The sequence below is a fragment of the Accipiter gentilis genome, chromosome 22 (assembly GCF_929443795.1).
Source record: "Accipiter gentilis chromosome 22, bAccGen1.1, whole genome shotgun sequence".
Classification (NCBI taxonomy): Eukaryota; Metazoa; Chordata; class Aves; order Accipitriformes; family Accipitridae; genus Astur; species Astur gentilis.
This window is the reverse complement of record NC_064901.1, coordinates 20,043,530-20,062,944: the sequence shown is the minus strand read 5'-3', so window position 1 is coordinate 20,062,944 and position 19,415 is coordinate 20,043,530. Positions and strand designations below refer to the sequence as shown.

The 19,415-nt window shown below is 46.7% G+C and overlaps 1 protein-coding gene across 2 annotated transcripts; it reads left to right on the top strand.

The window, feature by feature from the left end:
* The first annotated feature begins 16,140 nt into the window (after positions 1 to 16,140).
* On the top strand, positions 16,141 to 18,613 carry CHAC1 (ChaC glutathione specific gamma-glutamylcyclotransferase 1). 2 transcript variants are annotated; one of them, XM_049825904.1, is made up of 3 exons: positions 16,141 to 16,456; positions 16,558 to 16,593; positions 16,841 to 18,613. In XM_049825904.1, the coding sequence occupies exons 1-3, from the start codon at positions 16,178 to 16,180 to the stop codon at positions 17,270 to 17,272; spliced, it is 747 nt and encodes a 248-aa protein (XP_049681861.1). In that variant the 5' UTR covers positions 16,141 to 16,177; the 3' UTR covers positions 17,273 to 18,613. The 2 variants fall into 2 exon arrangements, with proteins under 2 accessions (XP_049681861.1, XP_049681862.1); XM_049825905.1 differs by lacking the exon at positions 16,558 to 16,593.
* Positions 18,614 to 19,415: the final 802 nt, after the last annotated feature.

The following is a 19,415-nucleotide window of genomic DNA, read 5'->3' as shown; positions in this document are numbered from 1 at the left end:
AAACCTACCCACTCACCCTTTCTTGCAGAGAAATTCCTACTAGCTCAGGATGACATTCCTGCCAGACTCTGAATGTCATCATATGGAGATCTGCTCCCACACAGAAGGGTGCAGAAAAGATGATGTGCTAATGAGCTACCTTCTTATCCCTGCTGTCAGTTCAGTGACTCTCCCTCCTCCTCTTCCCTTCCCCTGAACTGCAAATGAAATTGCTTTCCAGCAGCACTGCTAAGAGCCCAGTCCATCTGCAACCCTGGAACCCCTCCAGAGGGCAAAGTCTTGGCTTTGTGCTTCAAATTATCTTGTCTTTTCTCTAGAGAAGAAGAAAGGAAATACCAACCAGGGCACTGATGCAGCCAGACCGAGCAGTTGAAATGAGGCTTGAAACGAGGCCAGCAGCCCTCTTGCCATCGGACTACCCAGGCTGTCCTCCTGCCAGTGCAAGCCTGTTGCCACCGTGTCACTAGTACCGTTACTCTGCTTGGTAGTGCAACTTGTGCCTCTGAGCCTGCTCTCCTCATGCCTTTCTAAACACATTGCCTAGCACCCAGCAAGCACATATCTAACACGGAACGGACAGCCCAACGCTTAACTCGTCTCCCATGTTCCATAAGGAACTTTACAATTTCTGCATGCACAGGCAAACAGGGTACTCCAACATCACTCACGCTGGTTGCCACTTAAACTCGGGCAAGCCACTTTCCCCTCCCACTCTTCCTAGGTGTAAAGTGGGGCTAATACTCATCTGCCTCCGAGAGGGATAGTTAGACTCAATTAGCTAGCTTAAGAAGAGTTTTGCACATTACTAGAGGACACTGATGCAACGTGCGAGCCTGCTCAGGCAAGAAGTATGCTCAGGCTAGAGGCAATGAATACAGCAAGGTCAATGCTATGGTTCCATCGTGGCCTACTGAAGGCATAAAATCATTTCAGGTGTCATGGTTATCAGCATCTTTCTTTCACATCATCTCTCCACATGCAGATTAGAGCTTGCTGAGAGGTGAATGGTTCTGCTTAGGTCCCTTGGAAATGAATGTGGAGAATGAGAGCTCAGCAGAGGATAAAAAACCTGCTAAGCGAGAACCCTGCATGGGAAGAGGAGCAATTTGCCTGCTCAGTTTTCTTAGAGGATCAATAGGTACAATGTTTGACAAATAACAGTATCTAAGCAGTTGCTTTAATTTCTCTCATGCGGAGGCAACATACCAGGAAAAAGATTTTTCAATAAAAATTTGATGAAAACCAATGACGATTTCAAAATGTGTTTTCCCCACCCAACTCCCTTGTTTATGAAATCTATGCCAGCCTTTTTTAGCATTTTCAATTTAAAGGGTCTTACTGAGAACTGTTTTCTGCCCTGCCATTGTTTCTTAGTTTCCCATTTATAGCTGCTTTTTGACTAGCCTGGTCACAGAGTGTGAAATTATTTGTTTTCAAATCCAACGCACTAGGTTCTCAGCAAACAGCACAGAAAAACTGAGGAATTCAGCTTGTAACTATTTTGATCTGATGCCTTCTGGGAAAAGGCACACATAGCCACCAGCTGGCCTTCCCACATGGATTTCTTCCACTTTAGGGCTCTTTAGATGTTCTTTACTGCTACTGCTCAGCCATCTGATGCAACTGATACTGTAACATGCCACAATGACTCTTCCACTCAGGTACTGAGTCCTCTCGCCTCACGGTGCGTTCCAGCATGAGCAATATAGAAACCATGAAGCTATTGCACAACCATACCATGACACCTTTCTTCCATTACCTCCAGCACAGTGTCTTGCAATTCCTTTTTAATTGCTCTCATAATCTTCCTCTACCACATATATATCTAAAGAACAGCCAAAAATAGCTCAAAGAAAATAGGCAAATTCTGTTACAGGGAAAGTGGCTGAAGTTTGACAGAGGGGTTACTTCTCAGGCTGAAGGTTTCACAGAGGATGCTATGGAGTCTAGTTTTGACTCTTCTTTGGTGCAGAACTCATTATTGTGACAGAACTAGAAGATCACATACCTGCTGATGTTTGAAAGAAGACACATAGCAGAATTATATTTATGTTCAACATACCTCAGGTCACCCTGGCTTGAAGGAAGGAAGAGAAGAGACCCAGTCCTTGGCTTAGATTTTTCTCCCCCGTATTTGTACTGCTTGACTGCAAGAAGCGCAGTATGTAGGCTTTGCATTAGATGAATAGAGCCCTCTTCTGCTACATCAATCACTGCTTTGGGCCACTCCATCACCTTGCAGCAAAATCTAAATCCTTGCTGCTGTTGCACTTAACCTGCCTACCCATGTATCCACCCACAATTACTCGATCATAGCCAAGCCCTTGACACACAACAGCTGTCTGCTCCGCTCCCCTCCCCTCTGTCTGCTCACCCATGGAAATCCAAGGGCTAAGAAATCCCAGGGCTCTACTGTGCTGCTTTGCACTACATGGCAGCACAAACTTGGAAAGCCAGTTTAACGAGGCAGCTAAGGGGAAAGAGGAATGCTCGGAGGTGGATATGCACTCTAAACTGCTATGCCATCGGATGTTAGCTTAACCTGTTGAATAGCAGTTTGCTTGCCCTGCTCATTTAGGCTAAAAACATATACACACAGCCCCACCAGTAGGTCTGAAGGGACAGTGAGAAAAAGCTGGGACAGACCGAGTGCAGTGAACTTTCCCACCAGGCTGGATCTAGGAGAAACAGCCATCCATAGCCTTCATTCAAGGAGAATTCGTATTATAGGCTCCCATTTCAGCACAGAAGGTAATGAAATGGGCAATAGGAGAGGAATAGGTAGCCAATGATTCAACTGGAAAAGCAGCATTAAACGGTCCCTGGGCAACAGTTTGATCACCTCAGCCATCTCCAGGATTGGAGAGAAAAGGCACTGGCAGATTCGGAGGGATTCTTCCTACCTCTGACTCTGAAGGCATCTGTTATGCGTAGACTCAAACTCAATTTAAAGTAATCACTAACTGCTTAATCTTAAGCACATGACTAAGTTCAGCATCAAGTGATTTAGACACATTCTTAACAGTCTTTACCCAGGAACCTCTGATAATTTTGATTGAGTCTTGCTTTGGTAAAATCCTTATTTTCTTGTGTAAGCTTTAAAACATAATGGGGTCTGATCATAACATTGTACACACAGATGGTCAGTCCATGAGTGGGCACCACTTTGCCCATTCCTGTTGGAAGCAGTGGAATATGGAATAAAGCTAAAGATTTTGGCATTAGCCTGCAGTGACAGACTTTAGGAATAAGCCTCTGCCAACCAAGATCCTAGAGAGCAGAACACTACTGTCCTCTCACCCTGCATCCACCTCCGCATAAAGCCTCTCTCCCCCAGACAGCGCCCAGGCGCTCCAGCTGACATTGCAAGCTACCCACTGCTAGAGGCTGGGGTCTTGGCAGGTTGTAGCCAAGGGCTATGGGATCGGAGGCTATGAGATTAGAGGGTGATCTGAAAAGAGAAAACGATTATCCTAAAGAATCATTAGCCTCTTAAAGGGCTATAAGGCCAACGGCCTTCCTATCTTAGCTGGCACAGATTTCCTAAAATGGGACTTCTACTACAGAAGACTAAAATACATTGGAAAGCCTCCACTGTACTGCAACATGACACGTATGTGTACTCCACAATATTAAGAATGGGCTGTGCGTGTCCCAGCACTGCCAAAAGCAACTTCACATTCATCAGAAGCTGGAATGCAAGCAGCTATACAACCACTTTGTTACGATTGTCTGGGGGCTCTGGGGTAAAAGTTTATTTATTTTCTTACAGGAAAGATGGACTCAAGGAACTGGTTTCTATCCAATACACGCAGGTAACAGGACAGAGAGTCTTTCCTCAACAGTGCAATCTGTACCAAGGTGGGGTTCACACATCTTTGGGGGTTTGAAATACACGTGTTAGCTGAGAGTTGCGAAATCTTATACCAAGGATACCACCAAGGGAACATTTCAAGGCTTTTCCTTGAAATGAGGGGAGGAAAATACCTATTGAAAAAAAGCTGACATTGTCAGCTGTTGTCCTGGCACCAGCCTAGTGTTCCCACCTCACAAAAATCTGGCTGTGTTCTCCTTAGCCTGATGTAACCTCAGGCTATGTGTTACACCAGAGTTAGTAAACAGGCGGTGACGATGCCTCTGCTTGTGTACAGCATTCCAGTCCAATCATTACATCACGCACCAATCACTCAGGTTATGACTTCAATATTCCACTGACACACCAGTCATCAGCCTCCAGCGTCCATGCGACCAGAGTGCCCGCAGCTTTAGTCTGCCTCAGAAGATTCCTTATAGTCAGCACTGCGCAGCTTGCTGCTAGATCTTACGCTGGCCATTAAAGAGGGAGTGTGTCCTGGTAAAATCTGGATCCAGATTCATCCAAACTACATCGCACTTCACCCTGTTGACTGGCTGGGTGGCTCTGGGGGATGAGCGCTACAGGCAAGGTACAGGGATGCAAGTGGAATTCCGACTGGATTAAATTAAGTAGATTACTTGTAAAAAGCACGTAAGCCACATCAACTTCACTTCTCCCTCTTCTCCGCCTCCCCTCAAAAGAAGTCCCATTGTTTTCCAAGAGCCCAATAGGCCCAGATGTCTGTATCCCTGCACCCACACTAACCTTTACTCCAGCCAAGGCAGATAAACTGCACTTACATTCTGATCTGGTGACATTGTCACTGCCACCACACACAGACAGACATAACTACGCAGGGTATTTGGCACTGGGAAGATACCACAGCACCTCAAACTACCAAAGAGCTGCTGAGAGCTGACATTATAGGGGGAAGAGCAAAAAGGAAGTCTCTGCCCTTGGTATAAATAGATAAGGCTACTGAATTCAGCATGACTAAGTTTAGCTTCTGCTCTTAGGTAAGCAACAAAAAGCTCAGCATGTAGCAGAGTCTGAGATAAGACAAAATTAGGAACACCCAAAGAACTGAAATCTGCAAGGTAGAAACGTCATGGCAGAGCTGGAAAAGGTTAATGCCAGGTCAGGATCTATAGCAGAACCAGAGCAGATGGAGGAAAACAATCTCATAGGGAACACTGATAGGCCAGAGTCAGCCAAGAGAGGAACAACATCAGGACATGGTCAGTGAGCACAGGAAAAATTTCAGACTATGCCACCGCAGCTACATGCATGGAGGAGTCACCCAAGCAGATGTGAGAACAGGCTAACAGTAAATACCTTTTTCTGCCAACATTGGATGCTGGTTTTCGGCCACAGGAATTAAACCACTGGCAAAGTATGACAGCTCTTGATGGAGCAGAACTGTATTTGCTGGTGCCCACAAGTAATTGATAGCTGAGGAACTCCTAAGCAGGGCTCAAATGCCTTCACTAGTGATCTTAACCAGCCAAAAGCTTGGTCACTGCCAGCCTGTATCATTTTGCTGTCAGTCTTACACTTACTGTGTGGCCCAGTGCCTGTCCCTCGAGTCACCATGTTCCCTGCACAGAAGGGGATGCAATGTCACATGAATCACTTTCCTGTTGCCTCCCAATTAAGAGCATGGACCACAGAACTGCACTGTCAACACCTGCCACGCGTGGCTTACGTGGCAAGGAGGTGCAGCGAGAACACCTTCCCTGCACCTAGAAAAGCTGTCGAGTTACCCTTCCTTACCATGCATTTGACCAAAAGGCTGGCAGTGGCCTTCTCGCATTTGCACTGGGAGCATGGAAGCTGTAACTGGTTAATGGACTGGCTGTTCAGGGCTGCAGGGGCCCTGCTTGCTTAGGCATTCAGACACCCCGTGGCAACACAGCTACCATTTCACGCAAAACAGCACTCATGCCTTATTACGATCAGGGAACAAAAGCAAAGGACACCGCCTCTGGGTAGTGACTTCTTGTTTCTGCCTGGAGAAGGGAGGTGAAGTCAGTGCCTCCAGGCATATCTAGATGACACAAAGCTAGGGCAGAAATGCCACGATCACAGTAAACCCAGCTGGTACAGCCACACACTCTTTGCACTGATGGTGCCATGAGTCACGAGCAGTAGAGGTGGAGCAGCCCAGCAGCTCCCGGTCGGTCTTCGTACGTGCCTGGAGTCAGCTTCCCTGAAACACATCCCCTTGAACAGTGCAGCCACAGGGAATTCACCCCAATTCATGCTAATGCTCTGACTCACCCTGTTGATCAGCCTCTCTCTTTGCAGCCACTACAACAGTAGTCTTGGCCAGGCAATCAAGTTCCTGAAGCCCGGCCACTGGTGTTCCTCCTACCTGCCTTCTGTTCCCACCACAGCCTGTGACTTGATGCAATATGCCCTCACGAGCCTTCTGTTTCCATCTTAGCGCAGGACAGCACAAACATTCTGCCACATGGATCAGGTTTTTCATATGGGGCAGAAAGGAAAGTTTCCCTCCCCAAAAAGAACACAGGAAGACACAGGTATGGCTGTTTTTCTTTTTAAAGCCAAACCCGTTCAAAGAGACTGCAACCAAAGCCATTGCCAATCTGGTAACAGACCACAAAAATTATGACTTCTCTTAAAAAGAGAATCCATTTTATTTCACTAGAAAAATTCTGTTCCCACATAGGCTACAGCTGCACTGTCTGACCTCTCATTCCAGAGGGCTTGGAAGCATCATGTCTCCTAAACTGAGCTGAAAGAGGTTTAATGTTGAAATCATTTTATCTTCATCATCTTTAATAGTTTTTAAGTATTTGAGAGTCATGATATCCCCATGATAGAAGTGATAACACCAAGCTTTCAAATGCTGCTACAGTGAACTGCCACAAAGGTTTTGAAGTGTGGAATGCACCAGGGCCACCCAGGACGGGTCACAGCCAACACGCGCAACCGCTCTGCCCAGGCAGATGCTTTTTCTGTTTTGATCTTGCGCATGGTTGAGTGTAGGAGGACAATACCCACTATTGGCCATACAGAAAGTCCAGCAGCTACTGATTACTTTTGAGTACTCTCAGCTGTCCAGCTATGCAAGTTCCTGCTGTCCCCACATGCAAGAAGGTGGCAGGCACTTGACTTCACAGAGCAGCATGACTGACACCCAGGTTACAGGCAGGAGCAGATCCAACTTTGGAGAGATGCTCAAGAACTGACCGCTGGCCCACAGCATGGAAAGGATGGTTTGGACAGACTGCTGGGCAGCACATGTCACTTATGCATTTGTGCTCCAGGCTGAACGACAGCATTTCTGTGGAACCTGTGTGTATTCACACAAGTCCTTCCATGCCTGTTATCCTGGCACTCAGCTTTGTCTTCTGGGGCAGAGAGAGACAGCCTGATCTCACACACAGATGCTCTCTCTGAATTAAAGAGCTGGCAGAACTTGCCTATCATATTTGCCAGGGCACCACAAGGAAGACAGGCAATGCTTAGCAGGTGTGCAAGTCATTTCTTGGCTTATTAAGTGTTTTTCCCATAACATTTTGTTCTAAATAAATAGCATTTTGCTTTAAGAGGAAGGTGGTGATCATTGGCACGTTCTGCTCCTCGTCTTTGGGAAGAGCACCTGTAATTAGTAAGGACAGATCTTCAGATCTGCTGGGCTAATTACAAAAAGATTCAGCAATGGAAACCGCAGACCTAGGTTACCAAACTAAAGGGAGAAGGAAGCAGGGTTTTATTTTGAGATAGCTGAGAACTAAGGGCCCCAAACCTAAGTGGACATGATTTAGGAAATCACAAAAGGAGAGGGGTTACTGTTGAGCTAGAATCTGTCCTGTTAATAGCACAAACCCAAACATGTTAGCTCACATACAACACATCTACAGTTATTTTTCAAACCTCAAGCAGTTCTCAATATAGGTGCCAGAGGTACTAAAATATAAAGACAAATATTTTCAGCTGTTTATTATAGGGATTCTCCCCAGGACGGCAAATTCCCTTCAGACAGAGGCATAGTCTTAACATCAGAACGCAAAGTTCTGCTCAGCGTGGCCATGTTTAAAGCAAAGTATTTCAGTATTTGTCACTAACAATAATCCGCTTGGTATGATCTACAACTTCAGGACCATTTAGGGCTTTTTGTCACAGCAACCAGACTTTTAGTAATTCTAGAAATAAGCAAATCTCATTTGCTGATACAACAGCATAAAACATTTTGTCTTCCTCTGCGTTAAGCATCAGGTTAGCTAGCTCAGTTGCTTGCAGCAACACTCAAGTGTTCAAAGGAATGAAGTGCAATATAAGCAAGGCATACTTACGCATTAGAAGTTGTAAAGGAGAAAGGATCCAGCAAAGGAGCCACTTCTTATCAAGATAGCTACTTATCTTTTTCCAGACCGATCCGTAAGTCCCACATGGTGAGTGGGTGGTTTATTGCTTTGATTAGACAGGCAACACCCCCCCTACCTAGAGCAACTAAGAGTCTAAACAGAAATACTATTACTACCCTCCTCTTTGCCTTGACAAGGATTTGGATGAGTGGGTAGCAGGTGGGTTTCCTCTCTCTCAGATGAAGACTATCAGTGACTGCTGCAGGTGCAACTCCTTCCCTCTAGCTACAACAAGGAAGAGCAGGGCTGTTGGGGGACTCACTGCCCTCCTTATGGTAGGGTGTGCTGGGCTCTGTCAGCTAGCTGGTAAAAGGAGGATTTAGTTCCTCTTTGTGCTGCTTAGTCTCATTCTAGACTTCACCCTTACTCTCTCTTTATAGGCCTTTCTCACATCTCTTTAGCTGTGTAGTTTATGGGCTTCGTTCTCAAGGAGAAGCCTCTTGTGCTGTTACTACACTTGAGAACCTGCTGCTTCCTGCCTTCAGAAAGCATGCCAGCTAGTTCTGGTCCTTTCTTAAAGCTTGGTGAGAGGCCTTGTATCTCACGAATGTCAACATCCTTCCACCCTTCAGAATTCCAGATGATGCTGTAATGTCACCCTGTTTGGGGTTTCTCAGTAGTCAGGGGACGAGATGGTGCTTCAGGCTTTGCATTTGTTCTGCAGCTCTTGCTTTGCTGTTAGTACATCAGTCAGGTTTCAGAACTTTCAGCTTCTGCCTGTTTAAGGCTTTGCGATCATCCTCCAGCTAGCTGTGTCTTGGGTTTAGTAGAAAATGAATGCATAATCTCTAGGCCACAGAGAAGTAACACTTGTTACAAAGATGCTGTGACAATGTGGGCAAGAACAGCTGTAAGCAAGTCACAACAAAACTTTATCATTGCAAATTGGTGAAGCCTGTCTGACACCACAAATCTGTGGAAATTCTGGAGCTTGGCTCCAACTGACTGAGGTTACATTTCGGCCATTTCCTGTGATGCTCCTGAAATGGAAACTTTCTGCTCTTCAAACAAGAGGATTGGATGGAAAGGCACTGTAGGTAATAGATATAATGACATCACATAATCTCTGTTGCAGTTAAAGCTACATAAAACAGTTATTTTTCTGTTATTGGCTCTTCATCCAGAGGATTGGGGGTGTAATTTTAAAAAGCTGCTGCTCTGCAGGTTAGGATGTTCTTTTCAATCTCCAGGCTATGCTGCTCATGTCCAATTAATGCTCGTGTGCTGTTGTACCAATTCAGTTTGAGTAACAGCTCCCTTCTCCTCCTCTTTCCCCCAGTCACCAGGATAAACCCCATGATGTAAACCAGTCCTATTTCCCTGTTTACATACGGCCAGACTAAGCGAGTCCAGCATCCTCTGGGAGGGAGGGCTCTTCATCCCCTCAATAAGCTAATGGCTCTTCCTTGTTCCGTCCATGCTCTCATCTTTCTTTTGAACCATAAACAGTCTTTCAGTTGCGGCTTCAGCAGGGTATTGTGCAACAGCCTTAACTCTTGTTGATTTGGCAGGTGTTCCCCTCATGCAGCCTGGAACCACGCTGGCATGTCTCAAATAACAGTACACAGTTAATGCCCCCCAGTTTTCCTCTCATATCCAGTGCAATCATCTCCCCTTTAACAGTTCCTGTCTGCATATCACCTAGTAACTCGTCATGCATTACCCTATTAAATAATTCACTGAAGCCTAGACAAACTACATCTGCACATTCTCTTCTCTGCAAAAGTCAATTGTTGAAGACAGCTGTGAAGTTAGTCTGCAACGAAGTGTTTTGCTAAGCCCATTGTGTATTTCAACTATATTTGCATCCTGAGTTACTCTTTCTGTCAAAGCACATAATAGAAAGATTTGTGTGTTATCGAGATCAGGCTAACAGGTCTTCAGTTTGCTACATTTAATTTTATTTTTCATGTCTCAAATACATGCACTGCTTGCTATTTTCCAGTCATGTGGTACCTGCCCCACTTAGATATATTCACATTCCTTGCTAATAAACTCTTGGTTTGTGTCTGTTCTTTCACCTCCCTTGACACAAGCACCAAGAGTTCTTAGAACTGTGCTTTTGCTTCAGATGTGGTAATTTTTTAAAAAGCCTCCTAACAATCACCATGCTGTCTTTTATTGGTTTGCATCTGAGCTATCTTCAGTCTTGACAGTCATATCTCTGCCTGTTATCTCACTTCTTTCTTGATCCTCTTTTTATTTGACTAGAAAGCTTCTTACTGAGTTTTAAACTCTTTGTGATGTGTAAATTACCCCTAACTTTTGCAGCTTTTGCTTCATTCCATAGCACACTGTCAAAACAGTTGCATTATTCCTTTCCCATCCTGTATGATCTCCCTATTATTGCTTAAACCCTTTTTCAAATCAGGTGGTTACTTCCCTAAACACTTTTCCTTCCCTACTTAGGATGCAAATTGTAGATTGCTTTCTATCTTTGACTTAAAATTCTGGGGGTCTCTGGCATTTCTGTCTTTGGACACTTCAGTCTTCCTGCTTGTATCAACCAGTTCCTTCAGGTTTTTCTCAAATCCGCTTTGTTAAAATTTTAGCTATAAACTCATTTTTCTTCTCTTTATACTGGAAGTGAAACTAAGTCGCCTCCTGAAGTGAAACTAAATGACAACACTAAATCAGCCCGGATAAGCTGCTGACGTTTACAGTCAAGGCTGAGGTTCCCAGCCCAAGCCATGTGAGCCCATGTCTCCTCCATCTATGTCTCACCTTAAAGCTGCCAACATGGACATCCACATGACTCCTCAAAATGCCCTTCTAGGTGTCAGCATAGTGTCTGGGCAGCAGAGTAAGGCCATGGGGAGCAAAGAGTGGGGAGTTCCACTGCGCGGAAGGATGAGCCAATCTAGTTCATGGCTCACAGCCTGGCACTCAGATGAGCTCCTGGGCTTGGGATGCTATGGGCTCAAGCAAAAGGGGTTTCCAGCAGGTCTGTACTCAGCTTTTACGTTCAGTATCCAGTTTGCTCATCCCTCAAGCTGTGCTAGTAGGAGGTGTTTGAGTTTCTTTCCTACCCTAAAGGAAGAAAAGACAGAATTCCCTAAACTCCTGCTACAACCCTCCACACCATCTCCTCAGTCTCTGCTCACTATGCCTGCCCTTTAACTAAGACAAAATCCAGTCTGAAATTTGGAGTTCTGATTCTTTATGGAGAAAATTTTTATGGACCAGGGCTGGGGGGACCTCGGTATCAGTCAGCAACATGGAATGTGACAGAGGAGCAGAGTGACCAAAGCAACCAAGGCCAGCTCCTGCCACCAGGGTCAAAACTGCTCACCAGCTGGAAGTGAGAACGGGAGGGGAAGTCAGCAAAAAGCATAGTGCAGCAGATCACTTTGGTGTACAAGACTCAAAAGCCAAAATGATAATACAGGGTTTTCTTCAGAGGATTTCTCAGTCAACTACCAGGCCACTGGGGATTGATGGCATGTTAAAATGCTCTTTGGATCTATGGATTTTTTTCCCTGCCTCATGTAAATAATTCAAATACAAATCAAGTTTTTCATGGCTCAACCAAGTGTGTCATTCCCATCTGCGGGCATTCAGTAGTCTTTAGGATATGAATTGGGTACACTGCAAAAACTACCAACACAACTGACAACAGTCAGAGCTGTAGCAGCCATAGGGGTGAACAGACTGAACACGGAGTGGGTCAGCATCAGCAGCAGCTTAAGTTCTGTCCTGCAGAAGAATCCTCCAAACTATTAATCCTATTATTAGTGTTGACATGCAGGCCACCTAAATGTGGAAACTGACTTCCCTGCCTTGTTTGATTTCCACCTGAATGGTGCTTTGTATGCACAGTTTCCTTGCTGTCCTAAATATGCAACTTTTGTTTTTCAGTCTGGTGTCCATACAGCACTGCATCTGCTAGAGTTCAGGGTTGTTCTCTTTAAAGTACTGGTATGTCCTTTGCCATTTTTAATTCTCTTTGCTTGGGACTGTATTTAACCCCATGAATTAAAGCATTTAACAACAAAAGTGCATTCCCTTTGCATATAGCAAACATATCCAAATGCAACCCTGCCTACTGTTCCATACATCATTCCTGATCCCCAAACTTTAATATGGAAGCTTTGACAATGCCACTTCTGTATTTCCATGTTTGAAACAAGGATGACTGCATATTTATATGGTAAGTGTTCACATCTGGAGGAGATTTGTAAATGCCATAAGAATTGGATTCAACCAACGAGAAGTAAGATCCTTGGTGATGCCCATGGACATGGCATTGTGAATATCAGGATAATAATACTGATTTATATCACTTTAAAAGTCTGTTTGAACCTCACCTCCAATTGCAGTAGCTGTAATCTTTACTGAAGCCTTAGGGAAAAGGGGCAGATTTAATTTTTAGATTCTCCTGCCTGCTCACTATAGAGAGGGGAAAGCAGTGCCAAGCTGTTGGAGGAAGATGTGGTGGTATCTGGAAATAAACTGGCAGTCCTTCTGTCCCCAGTCAGTATTTTCTGATATTTAATGTGTGTTGTTTGGTATTTTCTGTGCCCTCAGCTTACTGAAGCAAATAAGAGCCTGAAACACAAGATGAAGCTAATGACAGTTTCAATCCACTGCTACCTGTCATGCCAGCTCTGTTGGTTCCTCTGGCTCTGGGGTGATTCACCACTATCCTGAAAAACAGGCAGCTCTGGCACTGTCAGTCACCCGGCACTAACATGGGAATGCTCACTCTGGGGAAGCAGAGCATATACTGCTGAAGAGAAACTAGCTCCTCCTTTTCTTGAAACCTGGAAAAACTAGTTTCAGGATGTAACAAATAAAGCTATGATTGCCTTTTTCTCCTTCCTAAAGTTTTCCAGCCCAAAATAAAAATTCTTACTGCTTCTAAGCTCTTTTATTATATTATTATAATCAACAGAGTATGACCATTATCTTCCCTTCCTTTTTCCCTTAGTAACTTTTGAACTGTTGAAGCCCTATGGTTTTTTTCCATTTCCTTTTGTTGTACTCCTGCATCTACGTCATGTTCCTTAACAGTAAACTCCATTGCTGCTCCACATCCTCCCTCACACCTGTTTGAGCATTCCTGTGGTTCGGTTTGGCAGGCTGTTCTCCTTGCCTTATGAAAGCAAGCTCCAACAACACTGACAGACACTAAATCCTCTCCTTAGCATCCACCTGCTTTACTTGCATAGCTGCACCTGTACCATCTGCAAGACACCACTTCTGCTCAGCCCTTCAGCCCTGGTGATCCTCATGTCCTTTGATTTATTTAACCAAAGTACATTGAAGGTACAGTCAGCAACAAGAAATGGATTAATGAAAGCTTGAAACAAAAAAAAAATTCTTAACCTCTTGCTGTATAATGCCACAGCTTCAATAACAGTCTTCCCCCAGCCTGTGCTCCTAATGATGGAGCAATACCCCAATGTCTTTACACAAGAAAATCAGGGACTTGACTTCAGAAGGAGTTTCTAACCTCACACCTAATTGATTTGGGTGTAACAGCACTGAAGGGAGGAGATCTGTGGTGCGGGATCTGAAGCCTGTCCCCTAAGGCTTTTGCTTTAGGCATTAGCTCTCCATTGCAAATCTGGCCTAGCTATGTAGCAGAGCCTTTTGGCAAAGACATATGATTGAGACAGCTCTGCGATGGAAAGGAGCAATTTTTTTCCCCTGTCAGCAAGCACGCAGTCACTTCCCAGTAGCATATTTTTTATTTCTTGACCCAATTTTCCTTAGCTTGTACTAGCAGATATGGTATCTAGTGCTTCATTTGCAAAACATGCATAATCCAGCGCATTTCTCAGATGGATAAAATTCACATCCTGGGGAAAGCTGAAGAAAGAGGCTAGATTTATTTTACTGGTATCACTAAGACCAGAACCTAGCAAGAGATTCTTCAGCTTATCTTTTAGACACTGATTTGCCCGTCACTGTTTGTGCCCTTGCTTGATAAGGATGATGCAGCTACAGCCAAATGCTCTCGTGCTTTTAACAACTACATATTGGGGATTTGCGCAAATTTCCTTCACGTCAGCAAGAAAAAACTAAAGAACTAAATTTGAAAAATATACGCTTGCTGCAATGGGACAGAGAGGGCTGGTTTAATTCCCAGATGAAACTGGTTTCATTTGATTGAAAGGCCACATTATTTTAGGATTGACAAACCGTACGGCTAAGGCAGAGCTTTGATACAGACAACTGCTAAGAAAAACACTTTCTAGAGCACTTTCTTCTCTGTGAGCAAGGCTGCCGAGTTCGGCAGCTGTACAAACAGGATGGATTCACATTCTATGGAAAGGCACCGGTGGGGAAGGAGTAAGAGGCTGCAAGCCTGTAACAGCATGGGTGTGTGTTGTGAAGGGCGGGAGGACGCAGCGCTGACCCCCGTACCTTTGAGCCTGAATAAGACAGAGAAGGTGGCTGGGAAAAGCACAAGTGGAGAGGAAAATTAAGGAGCTTTGGGCTCTGTTAAGGCGGACCTTGTGAAAGATCATCTGAGGTGACAAGTCAGAGAGTCAGTCGTGCAGGGCAGGAGAGAAGGGCATGCTGCGTAAGGCACAGCACGGCAGGACAGATGTGAGCGCCACACAGGCTGTTGATGTCACCCGTGGTGAATGTGCCAAGGTACAGGGAGCACCCACCACATCTGTGTGTGCTGTAGCTGCAACGCCCTGTTAAGTGGAATGGAAAGGTGGATGCTGGTTGGATGGGACCCAACAGGAAACTAAAGAAAAGACTGTAAATAGACTGTTTGGAGTGATTAGATGCAGAGGACAAGAACAATAATGAGAAAAACTTCAATAAAAATATCAATGGTTTTTCTTCTCATTCTTTTCCCCCTTCTCTCTCCTGCTACCAAAATGAACAACTTCGTAATGTGAGCCCACCTCTTTAGCTGCCGCAACCTGCTCAAAGCTGATTTAACAGCTGGGTCTCCACCTCGGACACAGAGAGCTCTTGGACCCATCTACGTAGCAAGCGTTATGTTATTACAAGCCCCCCCTCCAGCCTGGATTTAGTACAAGGGAAAAATGCACTCAACTGGCCGGATCCACCACCATTTCCTTGCATTCGCGTGGATTTTATCGCTCTGTTTCGCCTATAAGCCTTATGCCTCAGCCCTGCTGACATCAGGAGCTGTTGCTTCACCCAGTTTAATACTAAGTGCTTGGTTTTCCAACGAAGCAGCTCACGTTCTTGGATGAAGCCAAACCCTGGAGCGTGGGGCAGGCTCCTGAGGAGGGTTTGCCCTCTCATTCCACCCCCGTTTCTCCCTTTCGGGCACGACGCGGCCTGCTCCATCCACCCGGGGACCACGGCACCGGCCGGGCAGCCTCATCGCTGTGCACAGGGGTCTGACAGCCGGTGATCCCCTGGGATCACCAGGAGGGAAATCTCGCAGACGACGACGCGTTCCCCCGGGGATCACCAGGAGGGAAATCCCGCAGACGACGACGCGCTCCCCCGGGGATCGCTAGGCGGGAAGCCTCACAGACGACGACGCGTTCCCCCGGGGATCGCTAGGCGGGAAGCCTCCCAGACGCCGCCGATCCCTCACAGAACGGGCCGATCGCTGCTCTCCCACCCGTCCCCGGCTCCCGCCGCGGCCGCCCCCCGCCCTGCCCCAGCCCCGTCTCCCCTCCGAGGAGCTCGCTCCGCTTCTCCTCACGCCGGGCAGCCCCGCCCCACCCACGCACGCCCCCGCCCACCCAGGCGCGGGCTCAGGGTAACGGCCGCCCCGCCTGACGCAACCCCCGCCCCGCTTTACCCCACGCGCCGCCGCGGCGGCGAAACATCCCGCCCTCGTTGCATCACCCGGAGGCCAACGAGGGGGCGGGGCGGCCCGGCCGCCCTTTAAAGCGCCGCCGGCGGCGCGTGCCCCCTCACCAGCCTCCCGTGGCGCCGCAGCCGGTTAACGGCCCCTTCAGCCCTGCGGAACGCCGCCATGAAGCGCGAACCGGAGTGCCCGGGCCGGCCCGAGCCGCCGCCGCCGCCGCCGTCGTCGTCCTCCTCCCCCATCTCCTCCTCCTCCTCGTCGCCGTCGTCGTCGCCCCCAGGAGAGGAGGCGGAGGGCGGGGAGCTGCCGCCGGTGTGGATCTTCGGGTACGGCTCGCTGGTGTGGAGACCTGGTTTCGAGTTCACGTCGCGCAAAGTGGGCTTCATCCGCGGCTACAGCCGCCGCTTCTGGCAGGGGGACACCTTCCACCGCGGCAGCGAGAGGATGGTAAGGGCGGGGGCGGCCGTTGTGGGGGGGGGGGGGGTTCGGGCGGCCGTTGGCGCGGGCTCGGCTCCTAACGGCTCTTTCCTCTTGCCTCTCCCTCACAGCCCGGGCGGGTGGTGACGCTGCTGGAGGACTGCGGGGTGAGTACCGGGCGGGAACGGCCTGGGTGGTGGTGCCCCATCAGCGGCTGGAGGCTGATGTCGGCAGCCGGGTGCTCTTCTGCCCTGCCGGCATCGTGCGTGGGTGGGGGTGTTTGTCCTCCTGCACCCCCTGGCCAGTCGTGCAGTTACCCCAAAGCGGGGCAGGCTTGCTTTGCAGTGTTAGCGGACTTCTCCTCCTCCACTGCAGTTACAACATCCCATCGCCACCTTGCTCTTTCCCTTTTAGGCGTGCACGTGGGGTGTAGCCTACGAAGTCCGTGGGGAACAAATTGCTGCATCGCTCCAGTATCTCAACATGCGAGAAGCTGTCCTGGGAGGCTACGACACCAAGCTGGTGAAGTTCCACCCTCAGGACAAAGATGCGGAGGAACCCATCCTGGCTCTTGTTTACATTGCAACACCCCAGAATCCTTCTTACCTCGGCCCAGCATCTGAAGAAGACATTGCAGCTCAAATCATTGTCTCAAGTGGTTGTGCTGGTCATAACATTGAGTACTTGCTGCGACTGGCAGACTTCATGCGCTACTTTTGTCCTCAAGCAGAAGATAAACACCTCTTCTCCATCGAAGAGGCTCTTACTTCCATCCTTCCATGCCTATACTACACAGAAGACTCTCTAGAAGAAACTGCAAGTGTCCCTCAGAAGTCTAAGGGTTGAAATAGAAAATTTTTTTGCAGGGTCCCAGTAGAAGGGACGTAAGGGAGAAAGCAATGGGGACAGTCTTAACTCCAGTAAAACATACTGGACCGAGTGAATAAAGGGAGAATTAGCAAGTAGTAGGGGAGGGAGGAAGCGGAGTAAAACATGCTTGCTGTAGGACTTGCAATTAGTACCTGTTACACTCCTTACCTGTAGCACTGCGATAACCATCACTGCTTTCCAGTTGGGGAGCAGGGATCTTTGCTGGAACTTTGCTCTGTAAGACTTGCTTCCAGGGGTCAAACCTGAAGCACTCACTCTCTTTAGAGAAGAAAGAGGCTCATCTATTATGTGCACTTTTTAAACTTTTTTTTTCTTTGAAGACTAGTTGAGCAGGACTTGACTGGGTTTAAGCAGTATGTATGTAATTCTACCTCAGATTGGCAAAAAGCTGTTTGTGCAGTGGTGGAGACTTGGGCAGGTTCTGCCAAATAAGACTTTCTTTATTTTTTTTTCCCCCTGCCATGTCCCACCTCCAGTACAATGACCTGACACTAAATTTCAGGACTTCTGTGCAATATTAAGTGAACCAGCCTCTGTAGGCTCTTGTGGATCCTACTTCCTTGTGTTGTGAAGGATCACAGTAATGCACTTATTTTCTAAAAATGTCGTGCTAATTATGTGTTGTGTTTCCCCTTACGAGGGGTATCAAAACTGCTTACATGCCACAGTGGTATGCAGCCCACATTCAACCTTGCATTTGTGCCTTCTAGATTTTAAATCAGTTTTCTGAGGAGCTAAGCCTGCTTTAATGACAGAAGCTTTTCTCCAAGCTTCACTGACCTTGTGCTGCTACAGACTTAACTGACTCCGTAAGAAATGGTTCTGCCTGTGAGGGAAGTATATGCTGCCTGCAGGAAAGCTGTCTGGATGCAGCAGCATTTTAACTAGCCCTGTACTGGATAAACCTCTGGTGCTTCAGGGTAACGTGGGATTCTGTAGAAGCATTTGAGTGTTCTAGTTCCATGCTGGGGTCTCTGTCTGGTACACTTTTATTTGACTGCAAAGGACCGTGACTGAGCATACTTGCAAGTCTTTGAGCTACTGAAAAGCCTGCCTTGATCACGTTAAGCAGAGGCACTGCTGCAAGCTTGGACTCTTCAGCTTCACATATTAACAGCATGAAAACCCATAGTATTTTGTAAGAAAACTGCTGCTACTGCAGCAAAATAGCTCTTGAGAGCTGACCCCTGGGACATTTGAATCCTCCCAGATACCATGTGGTTTTTTATTATGAAAAAAGATAGGGACTGTTTGTATTACTGTGGCTTGTGTGTATATGAAGTGGTACTGTGCTGTGCCCAGTAATAAAACAAACTGACAAAGTTAGTCTTCTGTACTTTGGTGTTGGTCTTTTTCATTACTGACTTTAAAGATCAAACTGATACTTCTTTTTAAATTTTTTTTGTTGTGTTTTTTTGGTTGGGTTTTGTTTGGTTTTTGGTTTTTTGTTTTTTTTTTTTAAAACCCAAAACCTTAGCTGGTAATGTTGCTGTAGTTCCTGTGGTTGTTTTTGTTTTTTTTAAAAAAACACAAAACCAAACCTCACTGCTGACCAGCTTGCCTCTGCTGGATCTACTGGAAGATACCCATTGACTCTTTCCCTTTGAGAAAAGGGGATTCAGCGACTTTCTCTTCCCAGCTTCCACCTCTTGTTGATTCTGGAGTGCTAGTGCTGACAACAGATGTAAGCCAGCCCTCCTGACTGTACAGGGCAGGCCCAGAAATGCCATTCTCCCTTGGTAGGGCAAAGGATATTTTTGTTCCGAGTGTAACCTGGCATTGCCGTTTCCAAGAAGTAATAGTGGAAGGACAAGAAACTGCTGCTGCAGCCAGATCTGTTGGCTGCAGTGAGGGAGAGAGTTATTTCTCTTCTGCCTTGTGCAGTGTGCTGTGTATAGGGGTAATGTGCAGCTGCCCTTGTGATTCCTCTTGTTACCAGCTGCCTCAGCACTAGATCACTGTGCCTACCAGTATGACCTGCCTTAAGATTTGAGTGATGGAGTGAAAACTAATTGAAACAGCTGAATTTACCACTAATTAAAGGCAGGTGCATGTTTCAGGGATAATAGACTAGAGAAAACTATGCTTTCCCTGTTCT